Genomic DNA, 13,604 nt, shown 5'->3' on the forward strand with positions numbered 1-13,604 from the left:
CCCCAGTGCAGAGACATGCGATGACACACTTGACATTGGCTCTCACACAAGAGCATCCTCGGGCACACATGCTTTTCTTGCAGTGACAGTATTTGGTGCGTTTGAATTCTGCAGGTTTTGCCTCCTTCAGCATCATGGTTGCCATCAGCTTACCACTGACAAGCTCTCTGCCGAAGTCAGTGGCAACAGGGTAGGTTGGTTGAGACATGTGTGCTCGCTTGCATACAGCCAACTGATGCAGGGCTCGGCGAAGGTGTAACTGGAAGGCATCTTCGGTAGGTGGAAGGCAACGCATGTCTCCTTTGATATTGCCAAAGAGATGGGCTCGCAGTGCATCCAAATTACCACTGAAGTAACTCCTCTCATACAGTGACACCATGTACCGCCTAGCCGCTGTCACAACATCTTCTTTAACATCCAGACTTTCCCCAGGGTTACCGTATCTGCACAGGGGCAGAAGGTCTTCCAGGTGATCAACGGCAGTTTTGTAGGCGTGCTTTTTTCCCTTTTCTGTAGAGCTAGCTGTAGAGATAGCTCACTGTGTCACAGCACAAGCTCAAGGATCTGGGACTAAACACAGCAATGTGTGACTGGATCCTGGACTTTCTGACAGACCGCCGCCAGGTGGTGAGAGTGGGCAACCTCACCTCCTCCCCACTGACCATCAGCATAGGAGCGCCCCAGGGATGCGTCTCCAGCCCCTTCTGGTACGACCTCTACACCCACGACTGCGTGGCGACTCAAACTCGAACACCATCGTGAAGTTTGCAGACGACACAGCAGTCGTGGGTCTGATCTCCAGGAGCGACGAGACGGCCTACAGAAAGGAGGTGGAGGCCCTGGAACAATGGTGCCAGGACAACCACCTCTCTCTAAATGTCTCCAAGACCAAGGAGATCATTGTAAACTACAGGGGGGGGGGGGGGGGGGCGCACACCCCCCAATCACCATCAATGGCACAGTGGTGGAAAAGGTGGACAGCTTCAAGTACCTGGGAGTCAACATCCACCAGGACCTGACATGGGCCAGCCACACCGACACTGTTGTCAAAAAGGCCCAACAGCGACTACACGGACTCAGACGCCTGAAGAAATTTGGGCTAAGGCCAGAAATCCTTAATCACTTCTACAGAGGCACCATTGAAAGCCTGCTGACTGGCTGCTTCACCACCTGGTACAGGAACTGTACCACCATGGACCGCAGGGCGCTAAGAAGAGTGAGGCGCGTGGCCCAGCACGTAACAGGATGTGAGCTACCAGAACTGCAGGAACTGTACAATCAGCGGTGCCTCAGGAGGTCCCTGAAGATCATCAAGGACGCATACCACCCCCACAATAGTCTGTTCTCCCTGTTACCCTCAGGGAGGAGATACAGGGAGATGCACTGCCCCTTCCCCAAAGAGGGTGTTCCCCACAAGAAGAGCGGGTAAGGACCCAGTCGTAGGAGGCTGTTCACTGCTGCTGTAACCTCTTTTAAAAACCAGGTCATATGCAGGTCGATTTCTTCTCACTTTTTTTTATATTTTATTATTTTATTTATTTTATTTATTTTATTTATTTTATTTATTTTATTTATTTTACAATTTTTATTTTATTTTATTCTCTTAGCTTTTTCTTATTCTTACTCCTTATTCAGAACTCTCTACAAATAGAGGCTAATCTTGCCTGTCTTAGTATTAGTAGAGCTGAATTCTTTTTAAAACAAAGCAGAACTCTCTACTAATCTGGATTGCCTGTCCTAGTATTAGTAGAGCTGAATTATTTTTTAAACAAAGCAGAACTCTCTATTGTATTGTCTTATACTGAGTTCTGGTTTTATTTAGTTGAGTGCCCCATTGCTCTTGAGGTGAGGTTTGTACCTCCAAAAATTGTATTTATTTTATCTTCAATTCTTTTACTTTATCATATGGGAAATTGCAATGAGGGTTGTGCAATAAACCCACGATGACGGTGCAATATGCTTAGAAGTCATTAGGATGAAGTGTTGAACCAAATTGAACTAACCAGTGTTCGCTGTCTTTATTTTTATATTACACCGCTGGCACAATTTCCCAGTGGAAGCGCATGTTGGCAAGGGACCACACTGTATGCTCGATGTGTTTTTTCCTGTCTGTTGTATGTATAGTGTCAAAACCTCTATACTTGCGATATGTGGCTGTTGTACGGCACTATTTGCCCAAGACAAATTTCCCCTCGGGGACAATAAAGTTCATCTCATCTCATCTCATCTCAAAAGCACGAACAAATCGCCTGAGGGACAGTTTCTTCCCGCAGGCCACGAGACTCCTTAACACACACAAATAAACAATCATGTAGCAGCTGCTACCATTACATATGATAATTATGCCTGTTATTTGCACCTGTGCAAACAGAATGTTTAATTATGTTTTAAGGTGTCTACGCTAGAAAAGAAAAGGAAAAGTTTACTGTTATTGCTTGTTGTTCTCTTGTTTTACTGCATCTATATGCCCTGTTTTTGCACTGTAATACTATGTTGTAACGGAGCCTACAGCACAAGAATTTCACACGTGATACTTGTACTACGGAGCACTAGGTGCTGAGGAGCATGGAGGAAAGATCTGCAGCTTGAACATCATAGTTCACTGCCAGGGCGTCTGCGATTGCATCTTCTTTACCCACAGCTCCTGCAGGCCATCCATGTAATTTTCAGTGATCCTGGTCGCACTGTTCTGTTAAAAGCAGATTGTCAGGTTGAGCTTCCAGAACTATCCTGTGAGAATCATGAGGAGGCAGATACCAAGATGTTTGCCCACATTGCATACTCATTACAACATCTGCACCACAAACGGGCTGTAGTGGTGGCTACTGACACAGACGTGATCATGATGTGCATATACTACATTGCACACATGGATGGCCTGCAGGAGCTGTGGGTAAAGAAGATAGATATCTACCTGCTCATGCAATCGCAAACGCCCTGGCAGTGAACTATGATGTTCAAGCTGCAGATCTTTCCTCCATGCTCCTCAGCACCTACTGACTGGATGTGACACAATGAGCTATCTCTACAGAAGAGGAAAAAAGCACGCCTACAAAACTGCCGTTGATCACCTGGAAGACCTTCTGCCCCTGTGCAGATACAGTAACCCTGGGGAAAGCCTGGATGTTAAAGATGTTGTGACAGCGGCTAGGTGGTACATGGTGTCACTGTATGAGAGGAGTGACTTCAGTGGTAATTTGGATGCACTGCTCACACTTGAAGACAGTGACAGTGATTGAGTTATTTTGTTCATTGCAAAGGTAATTTTGTTATATTATAGACCTTGTTGCCAGTCTTTTTTCTTTCTTTTTTTAATGTGTTGTGTTCAATAATTTTGTTCAGCTAATGTTTAATTTAATGTTTTCTAGATACTGGTCACAATCTATCCAAAGCTGTATAACAATAATTGTTTTCTTAGCTTGTCATCCAGTGTACATTTTGTGATTAAAATCATTTTGTTGTTTTGAATTTCTTGTGTTACAAGTATTGTCTTTGGGGTACAGGGTTTTGTTAAAACTAAAAACATGTCTCCAGGAATTTCGAGCATACAGGTAATAAAATCACCACAGATCCATTGACTTTGGGTTGATTTGAATAATCTTTAGTGTGGAATGACTATAATATCGGCTGAAAAGAATGACACATTGGCTGATGTCATATTTCAGGATATAATTGCTTACTAACAAAGTAAAGATGAAAATAATGGAGAAAATTCAAAAAACGAGTGCTTTTTTGTAATAGAAAATGGCTATAAATCATTTGGAAAGGTTTTGTAAGTGTATTTCTTAACTTGGTGTCGTCAACACACATGTTCTGTGTACCTGGGATGAATTTATTGACAGCCTACGCAACCCACTGAGGAATTTGAGGAAAAAAAACTCTTTCACATTTTTCGGTCAAAAAATAAAGGCTCCATATACAAAAATGGCCACAACCTTTTTTTCGCGAGGTTTCCGGCAGAGCAGACCTCTCATTCAGTGGACCTTAATGTCCAAATGAAGAGATAAAACACAAACAAAAAGTATAGCATGCCATGTCAGGTTCAACCCATTTTCTTGAGCTTTTGGGCCTGTGGATCCCTGACTACAGACAACACAACTCAATCTCACCCCCTTTACCCAGACAACACAACTCAATCTCACCCCCACTTTACCCAGACAACACACACACACTCAATCTGACCCCACTTGACCCAGACAACACACACGACCCCACTTGACCCAGACAACACACACATTTGCAGGCTACAATTTGTATTTGAAAAAACTTTATTGACATGTATTTAATCAGCTAGTACTTTCAGTAGTAAAAGGCTTCACACTGATCACTATACCCAACACACGCACACCTGAACACGAGCACGCACGCACGCACACACACACACACACACACACACACACACACACAGTACATAAAGTGTTTCAAATATTTAGACGTGATATAAAAGTGGTTACTAATGTTAGAAAACACAATTGCACAAAAGCACTCGCAGACAGCACCCACACTGTAGACGTGTTCTTTGGACATATAGGCTATGTGGTGGCGCACAGATGGGAGTTTAGTCGTACAAACATTTCTTAGCGGCAGAAATAACTAGTGTTTCTGAATACAACTTAGCTAACTGCCAATTTGTTCCGTAGTTTGGCAAATGTGCAACATTGGCATTGGACTCATGGCGTTCGCTCCCTTCTAGGCAAACAAATGTAAACTGTGCTGCTAGCTAGACCATTTAGCTTGGTGTATTGGCAAACCGACTGTGGGTGCACAGTAGAGGGGAGTTTTTCTCTTTGATCAAACTTGACAGTAACAAGAAGGATAATGACAGGATCAGTTTGGACAGAATCTTTGAATCTTGTTGAAAGTTGGAGTGGACTCAGGACGTCTGCCATTCTGTTGTCCAGCAGGTGATGTAACAATGTAAAAGATAATTTCCCTCTTTCTCCTTATTCTGCTACAAAAAATGGTACAAATTAGGCCTTGGCTCCGTGCCAAGTTCAACTCAAATATACCCTCCTTCGTTTTTTTGACAAACTCTTCATATAATAGAAAACAAACTCTGTTTTTACAATATATGGATTATCTTTGGATTCACAACAAACAATATGACACACGTTAGCAACATTTTGTCTCCACAAACAACAACACTATGAGAAGGCAACATGTCAAAAGATGGACCCACACCACATTGTATAAATAAATACAGGAAAGTGCCAAAAGAAAAGGAAAAAAGGCCAAACTAACAAGGGGACAGATTGAAGCTCATAATGAGAACAACACAAAGAAAAGCCACGATGGGTCCATGTCAGAGGGTTAGAGAATACACATCAAATGCATTAATGGAGAATGGCCTCCATCCTAAACGGAGTGGGCGCACATTCAGAAGCTTTCAAAATGTTGCTCATTTCTAAAGGTCAGTGAGTCAGAGTGTGCCGGAGAGCTGAGCGATACACCTTCTAAGAGCTGAGCGATACACCTTCTAAGCCAAGAAGACCTTGAGATGTGAAAAGCAGACAGACTGAAAAGAGAAAGGGTGAAGAGAAAGGAATGGAACAAAGTACAGTCATCAGAAGGGGAACGTGGAGTCGTGTGCAGATGGCAGCTCCTCTGCTCAGTCCCTGTAGAAAGCACTGTGTGTCGAGCCGAGCCGTGCTGTACCGTGCCGAGGCGTCAACGCGCCGATGAGAAAAGAGACGACTCTCGTGAGTTCCCTTTGGCCAACAGCGCCGGCCAATCAGAGGCGAGCGAGAACAGCTTTTTGAGTGGGGAGATTTCCTCCTAGAGAGACAGACAGACAGGTAGTTATGGATGTTGCATCAATGGTGGGAGATTCCCTACTTAAAGGTCCCAATTCGTGCAGCTGTAACCTCTTAAAAACGTGTGTCTCTGGTCCATAAAACATGATTCTGGATTAATCTGTCGAAAATATAGCAACCCCGTTTGTTGTGACGGAGTTCTCACTTCCTCATCTGGTCGCTTCCCAAGAATGGCCTGTTTCTATAATATATTCAGAACTAACAGTTCCCATTGGCCGCTGAGGGAGAGCCCGCCCCAGGCTCCCAGCGGCCAATCAGATTAGCGTCTGTGGACCAGCACGCTAGGTTGCGAGTTATCGTTAACTTAACTGTACTACGCTGAAGAGGACATCTCAAAATGCCTAGACTTACCGAATGCACCTCTGCAGTTGCTGGATCACGTACAGTTGGCGTCGCTCCAGCTAGAAGTGTTAATTTTGTGGCTATAGACTAAATGGTGCAGGTAGCTTGTGTGAGAGGGACCCGCGCAGTATGCAGGAGGAAGCTAGTGACGTCGATATTCTCTCCAGATTCCTCTCTGGGCAAACGACGCGTTTGGGGGTGTGGCTTGGAGGAGACTGCAGGGGGACGCTGGATAGGGACAAATCCAACTGTGGCAGTTCTGAGCGTGTGACCACTCATTACAGGGAGGGCTGACAGCAGTATATATGCATTTACAAGTAAAAACAGCTTTTGCACGGAATGGGACCTTTAACCCAGTTTGGGGTGGACATTTCTAGACTCTGGAGACGATGCGCCATGCGCACACTGCTTTTTGGGTGTGACCAAACTCATGTCGAAATATGGCACCGCACTCTGTCGGGCCCCCAGCAGCACCCTCCCCAAGGTTGAAGTTCTTGAGATAAACCGTTGTTTTGTGTGTTGCCAGTAGGTGGTGCTATGACTACTGTATGGGTGTGGCAATGTACTCTGTGAGGTCCCCAACACAGGCAGAACTAATGTTTTCAGATGGTAAACAAAATAATAACAAAATAATAAGAGTACAATTGTATGTAATTTTTTATTGAATTTAATCTAATCTAATCTAATCTGGCCCCCATTCAAAAAAGTTTGGACACCCCTGCCCTAAGTGCACTCCCCAAGTCTGAAGGCCATCGGTGCAACTTAAAATCTAAAACATTGCCGTAGCAATATGTGCACTTTTTTTCTGAGCCAGTTTCATGCAAGACCCCTGAAAAGTGTTCCGGTGTGGGTTTAAGATCGCACTCTGTCGGGTGCCCAGCAGCGCACTCCCAAAGGTTGAAGTCGATTGAATGAACGGTTCTCAACAGGGTGGGAATTACACGGAGGCCCTCAGGTCATGGCCTGCGTTGCCCCTCCCTCTGGCCGTGATGCCCTGACAGCCCTAAGGCCACCTTGGCTGTGCCCTGCTACCAGCCTGCTACTGTCAGTTGCTTTAAAAGCATCAGTGGTCTCAGTTTAATGTAACCTGTCCTATGCAAAGCATGTGTCATTGACTCATTTTAACACACATTTCAGAAGAATCGCTCTTCACGATGTCAATACAGCAATTGCCTTTGTGCCCTGGCATGTGGCCTCGTGCCCTAAAAAAGAATTTGATGCCAAAGGCCAGATGGCCCTGCCCCTAACATGAAGAAATTCCCACCCTGGTTCTCAAGTTAAACCGTTTTTTTTAATGTGTTGCCAGTAGGTGGCGCGTGTCTGAAATTTGGGCACCGCACTCTGTCGGGTTCCCGGCAGCGCACTCCCCAAGTTTGAAGTCGATCGGATGAACGGTTCTTGGTGGGATTAACATGCCCAAAATGTCCGACAGCTTTAGATGAGCTAACAAGCTAAGCTACTGATATTATCAAACATTTGGCAACATTAACACATAAAAAATATGAATCATACAAACATTCAATGATCAAGATTCAAGTGTTACAGGACCATTTATCATAAACATGAGCCTTACTTTTTGAAAATAAATGTTGTGAGAGTTTAACTTAATCTGTAGTCGCAGGACCCCCGAGCCGAGCACATCCGGTAGGGCGAGCAGATCTGGTACTCACACTGGCAGAGAGCAGATCTGGTACTCACACTGGCAGAGAGCAGATCTGGTACTCACACTGGCAGAGAGCAGATCTGGTACTCACACTGGCAGAGAGCAGATCTGGTACTCACACTGGCAGAGAGCAGATCTGGTACTCACACCAGCAGAGGAGCAGATCTGGTACTCACACCAGCAGAGAGCAGATCTGGTACTCACACCAGCAGAGGAGCAGATCTGGTACTCACACCAGCAGAGGAGCAGATCTGGTACTCACACCAGCAGAGAGCAGATCTGGTACTCACACCAGCAGAGGAGCAGATCTGGTACTCACACCAGCAGAGGAACAGATCTGGTACTCACACCAGCAGAGGAGCAGATCTGGTACTCACACCAGCAGAGGAGCAGATCTGGTACTCACACTGGCAGAGAGCAGATCTGGTACTCACACCAGCAGAGGAGCAGATCTGGTACTCACACCAGCAGAGGAGCAGATCTGGTACTCACACCAGCAGAGGAGCAGATCTGGTACTCACACCAGCAGAGGAGCAGATCTGGTACTCACACTGGCAGAGAGCAGATCTGGTACTCACACTGGCAGAGAGCAGATCTGGTACTCACACCAGCAGAGAGCAGATCTGGTACTCACACCAGCAGAGAGCAGATCTGGTACTCACACCAGCAGAGGAACAGATCTGGTACTCACACCAGCAGAGAGCAGATCTGGTACTCACACCAGCAGAGAGCAGATCTGGTACTCACACCAGCAGAGGAACAGATCTGGTACTCACACCAGCAGAGGAGCAGATCTGGTACTCACACCAGCAGAGAGCAGATCTGGTACTCACACCAGCAGAGAGCAGATCTGGTACTCACACCAGCAGAGGAGCAGATCTGGTACTCACACCAGCAGAGGAACAGATCTGGTACTCACACCGGCAGAGGAGCAGATCTGGTACTCACACCGGCAGAGGAACAGATCTGGTACTCACACCAGCAGAGGAGCAGATCTGGTACTCACACCGGCAGAGGAACAGATCTGGTACTCACACCGGCAGAGGAGCAGATCTGGTACTCACACCAGCAGAGGAGCAGATCTGGTACTCACACCAGCAGAGGAGCAGATCTGGTACTCACACCAGCAGAGGAGCAGATCTGGTACTCACACCGGCAGAGAGCAGATCTGGTACTCACACCAGCAGAGAGCAGATCTGGTACTCACACCGGCAGAGAGCAGATCTGGTACTCACACCAGCAGAGGAGCAGATCTGGTACTCACACCAGCAGAGAGCAGATCTGGTACTCACACCAGCAGAGAGCAGATCTGGTACTCACACCAGCAGAGGAGCAGATCTGGTACTCACACCAGCAGAGAGCAGATCTGGTACTCACACCGGCAGAGAGCAGATCTGGTACTCACACCAGCAGAGAGCAGATCTGGTACTCACACTGGCAGAGAGCAGATCTGGTACTCACACCAGCAGAGGAGCAGATCTGGTACTCACACCAGCAGAGAGCAGATCTGGTACTCACACCAGCAGAGAGCAGATCTGGTACTCACACCAGCAGAGAGCAGATCTGGTACTCACACCGGCAGAGAGCAGATCTGGTACTCACACCAGCAGAGAGCAGATCTGGTACTCACACCGGCAGAGGTTGGAGGCAATCAGAGCAACGGCGTTCAAGCTATGGCCATTTACAATCTAAAACACTGCCGTAGTATAGTAGCAGGATGACGCTGGTGTTTTTTAATGCATTTCTTAAGCTAAAAACCTTACGCAGCTCAAAAAGACTGTTCATGGTAGACTGTTACCATGAAAAGCATTGTAGCTATAACCAAACAAAATTAAAATGGGAACACTTCTTCATTACACAGAGAACTATTTTATTATTATTATTATTATATTATTATTATTGTGCTCTGCCTGGTGACACCTGGGTCCATTCAGACTCAAGCTTGGCCTCATAGCACTTACTAATGTTGTTGTCTTCTGACTAGATCATTGCTTGTGTTGTATAAAGCTCAGATGTACGTCGCTTTGGATAAAAGCGTCTGCTACGTGAAATTGTAACATTGTAATTGTAACATTATTATTATTATTTTAGGGGAGGTATTTTTGCCTTTATTTGAAAGTCGAGAGAGAGACAAGAAGGCACAGGAGCGAGAGAGCGGAGGACATGCAGCCAAGGACCACGGGCGGTAACAGGTGGTAACACCTGTATTTGTTAGCAGCTGGGATCATCAATGTTTGCCATAGAGGTAACCTACTACAGCGTTGCACATTCAGTGTTTCCCATACATAAAGGAATTTGTGGCGGGCCGCCACAAAAGGATTTTGACCGCCACAAAAAGTGGCGGTCAAAATCCGCCACAGTGCACCTGAACGCAACATGCAAGATACCCGCTGAATAAGTGTCCAATAAATGTTCATGTCATTCTGGCCAATACTTCTGTTATAGCATTTCAGTCTGGAATATGGAATATTTTTCAATAATCTATGATTTAGCTGCTAAATTGTCAAATACCGCCATCTGCTCGCTACCCAGGCACTTATGTATGTACTACTTAACCTAACTAACTTAACCTAACTAACTATCCGGTGTGCACAACATTGTCAGACTAAACTCCGGCTGACACCCCAAAAACCTACAATCCGCTACAGAAAAATGTATATTGTTTGCATATTAAATGGCCCCTCGCCTTCTATCATTTCACGAAAGTGGCAAAGCAAGTTGAGTATCCCTGACCTATAGGGAAAAATTTAGTTTGTCATTGTAAACCCACAGCACAGTAATGATGACATGTTCTTCATAGATCTAGCCTTTTAATTTTGCTCTTAAGCTTTCTCAAAGTACACCAAATTCATGCATTTTACTTTAAAATGTTTAAAAAAACATCTCACGGGGGGCATCTCACCCCCCTAGGGAGTTCTTTATCAAAATGCTTTCACTTGACTCTTTCTTACCCAGAGTGTCTTCCAAAGAGTTCACCATCACCTTGTTCACTTTCAAAGTCACTCGCTCCGCTCTGAAATGGAAACATTGAAGTGCTTATTTCCAGCATAAGAACAGGTCCATGCTCACTGCTCACTGGTGGCAAAAAGGATGCAGAATGGTTTGAAGATACTTTTGTTGTAAACTGGGTTTCCACACCTTCTTAACACGTTCACTGCCGTGGACGAGATATCTCGTCAAGCAGAAACCAACGGTTGACTGCCGTGGACGAGATATCTCGTCAAAAAAAAAAAAAAAAAAAATTGACGGTGGGACGTGGATCCAAGCCCCCTACGTCTCCTATAAAAATATGGGAGCCACTGAACGTGTACAACCCATTCCACCGACCCACTAAGTGGCGACAGTGCTCTCCAGACGAGAGAAAGCCAAGAAAAAACAGCAGCGAGGAAGCCATTCTCATGAAAATGGATTGGCGAAAACGCTTTCGCTTTCGCGCTGGGAGCTGGCGGTGGGGGATTGCAAATTTGCATAATAGATTATGGGTGCAACACACTTTGAAACACCAGCAGAAAGCCCAGAATCGCACGCAGCTTCATCAAAGCTCGCCCGACGAGCGGCCGCGCCAGCAGCAGCAGCACAGACAGACAGGCAGCAGAAACTCGCCTGTGACAAACACTGCAAAGCCAGCAGAGACACACCTACGGAGGGAGGAGTTTGAAGGAGAGGGGGGTGCGGGTGCTGTTTAGGGCTGTCACTTTTCATTCGAAATTCGAGGGGAGGGGGTTCGTTTTCGAAATGTAATTTGAATGTTCGTTTTTTTTTTTTTTTTTTTTTTTTTTTATGAACCAAAATTAACCAACTGCTGCTTGCTGGTAATGTTAATCCCATGTCAGAAAAAGTCTCCAGATTTGTCGCGTTAGTCTCTTCTGAGAAAGATTGTCTCCAGGGTCTGAAAAGTTGTCTCGAGTTGGATGCAGCCAAGTTTGTGAGGCAGTGTTGTGACTGTGAGCGTCCAAGCTAACACGTCGGGCTGATGCCCGGTGGCCTGCAGTGGGTTGCACCAGCTGTGCGTAAGTTGAAACGTAAGCTAGTTTGAACGTAAAGTCTCACTAAGTCCGAGTTTACGCACTACTAAAAATATTTGGGTTGCACCAAGTGAAATAGTTACAACGTAGGCATAAGTTAGAACTTAAAATTTACACCTACGTCTTACTAGGTGTAAAGTCCTCCGTAAAATAGCAGTTGGCACGGTGGCGCATCGTTGTTTTGCGTCCGCAACGCGCTCTCCGTGATAAATTACACCCTTTGATATTTATGACTCACGCTTTTGTTTCCCACAAGCTGCAGCACTGCATACAAATTAAAATAACCGCAACAATTTAGTGAGGCAGGATGGTGGTATAGCCTACAATACTGATGAAGAGCTCACAGATAAACGTTAACAGTAATATGAACCTAAACGAACGTTACTCAATAACGTTCTCATTTGATTAGTGTTGATGAAATATGAAAGCACTAATTTGCGGTGGGCAACATGTCCTGTTTTCACTCGACTTAAACAACCGTAAATACACACCGTTTCCACCGTGCTTTTCACTGATTGGTCACAGATACTGTACACGTCATTGTCTGCGACACTATTTTGGTTAGTATGGACTTTAGGGTCTACTAGTTAAGATGTACCTTACGTCTCCGTGGTGCAACCAAACAAAGACACAACTTTAGTGTCAAACTAACTAGTTTGAACGTAGCAGTTAGTGTGGACTTTACACCCTAACTTAAGACAGAACTTACGTTCAGCTGGTGCAACAGATTTTTTTTTTTTTTTTTTTTATTAACTCATTGAGTGCCAGCCACTTTTGGAGAACGGACGCTCCCAGTGCCAGAGTTTCAGAGCGTTTTCAGTGATTTCTCGAGGCCCACAGAATATTGTGTGATATTACTATGTAAACACCGAAGACGCAAAAAGAACAAGGAGACTCTATTGTATCATCAGCAAAAAAAAGTTTATTGATACCATTTTCCGTTCTTTAGTTATCAGCCGGAGAAGACAGCAAAAATATGCTTTTCTATCAGGAAGCTGAGATATTCAGCCTTTTGTGAAATGCATTATTTCAAGCACATTCACTCACTCTAGCTAATATTTTCTGATGATGTGACCTGGTTTAGTTCTGTGGTGCATGCGCGCCCCACCCCCCTGCCCCCCCCTCTCCCCGCCTCTCCCCGAGTCAGCTGCCAACTCCTCCCCACACGCACAAAGTCTATTCGGAGCCTCTGTTTTTGCGCCGCGCAGCTCACAGCAGCAATGAGGAAATGCCCAACGCGACTGCAGGTAAGGGTTGGCCCTTCGGCGTTGGGTGCTGCCTTTCTGGTGGGTACTCGTGTGAAGAAACTATGCAGACAGACAGACAGGCAGAGGAGCTGCAGTTGTGTGCGCGGATTGATTGCTGTTGGCAAGCAGCCCAGAGCCATCTACATGATGGCTCTGTCTGCAGCATGAGCGCGGTTTGTCTTTGATCACGGCTTTGTAAGGGCTGTATTCCTGACACTTCTGTCATCTGGAGAGCACTGTCGCCACCTAATGGCTCGGTAAAATAGGTTATAGACATTCAACATGTCCCAAAATGTTACAGGACATAGATCTGGCTTCGATGGTTCCCCCCCCCCGTCAAAAAACGCAATTGACGACAATCGTCGTCTTTGGCACTCTACGTCAGTATTTGAATTGACGACAGCTGTCGTCATTGGCACTCAATGAGTTAACCAAAAAACTTCAAATATATTCGAACGAATTTCGGGCAATTAAAGTTCGTTCGAATTTTATTTTGGGAAAAAGTGACAGCCCT

At 45.5% G+C, this 13,604-nt stretch overlaps 1 protein-coding gene across 1 annotated transcript in view; it reads right to left on the reverse strand.

Moving 5' to 3' along the window:
• Positions 1-5,492: 5,492 nt before the first annotated feature.
• Positions 5,493-13,604, reverse strand: part of LOC310782206 (dihydroxyacetone phosphate acyltransferase-like) — a gene marked incomplete at its 5' end in the record, with an annotated part of 65,360 nt that continues 57,248 nt past the window's right edge. Inside the window, 2 exons of the mRNA XM_083642888.1 lie at positions 5,493-5,775; positions 10,770-10,831. Coding sequence (XP_083499014.1) covers positions 5,732-5,775; positions 10,770-10,831 — 106 coding nt within the window. The 3' untranslated portion in view covers positions 5,493-5,731. The remainder of the gene's footprint in view (positions 5,776-10,769; positions 10,832-13,604) is intronic.

Source organism: Poromitra crassiceps (genome assembly GCF_964638095.1).
Source record: "Poromitra crassiceps genome assembly, chromosome: 9".
Taxonomy (NCBI): domain Eukaryota; kingdom Metazoa; phylum Chordata; class Actinopteri; order Beryciformes; family Melamphaidae; genus Poromitra; species Poromitra crassiceps.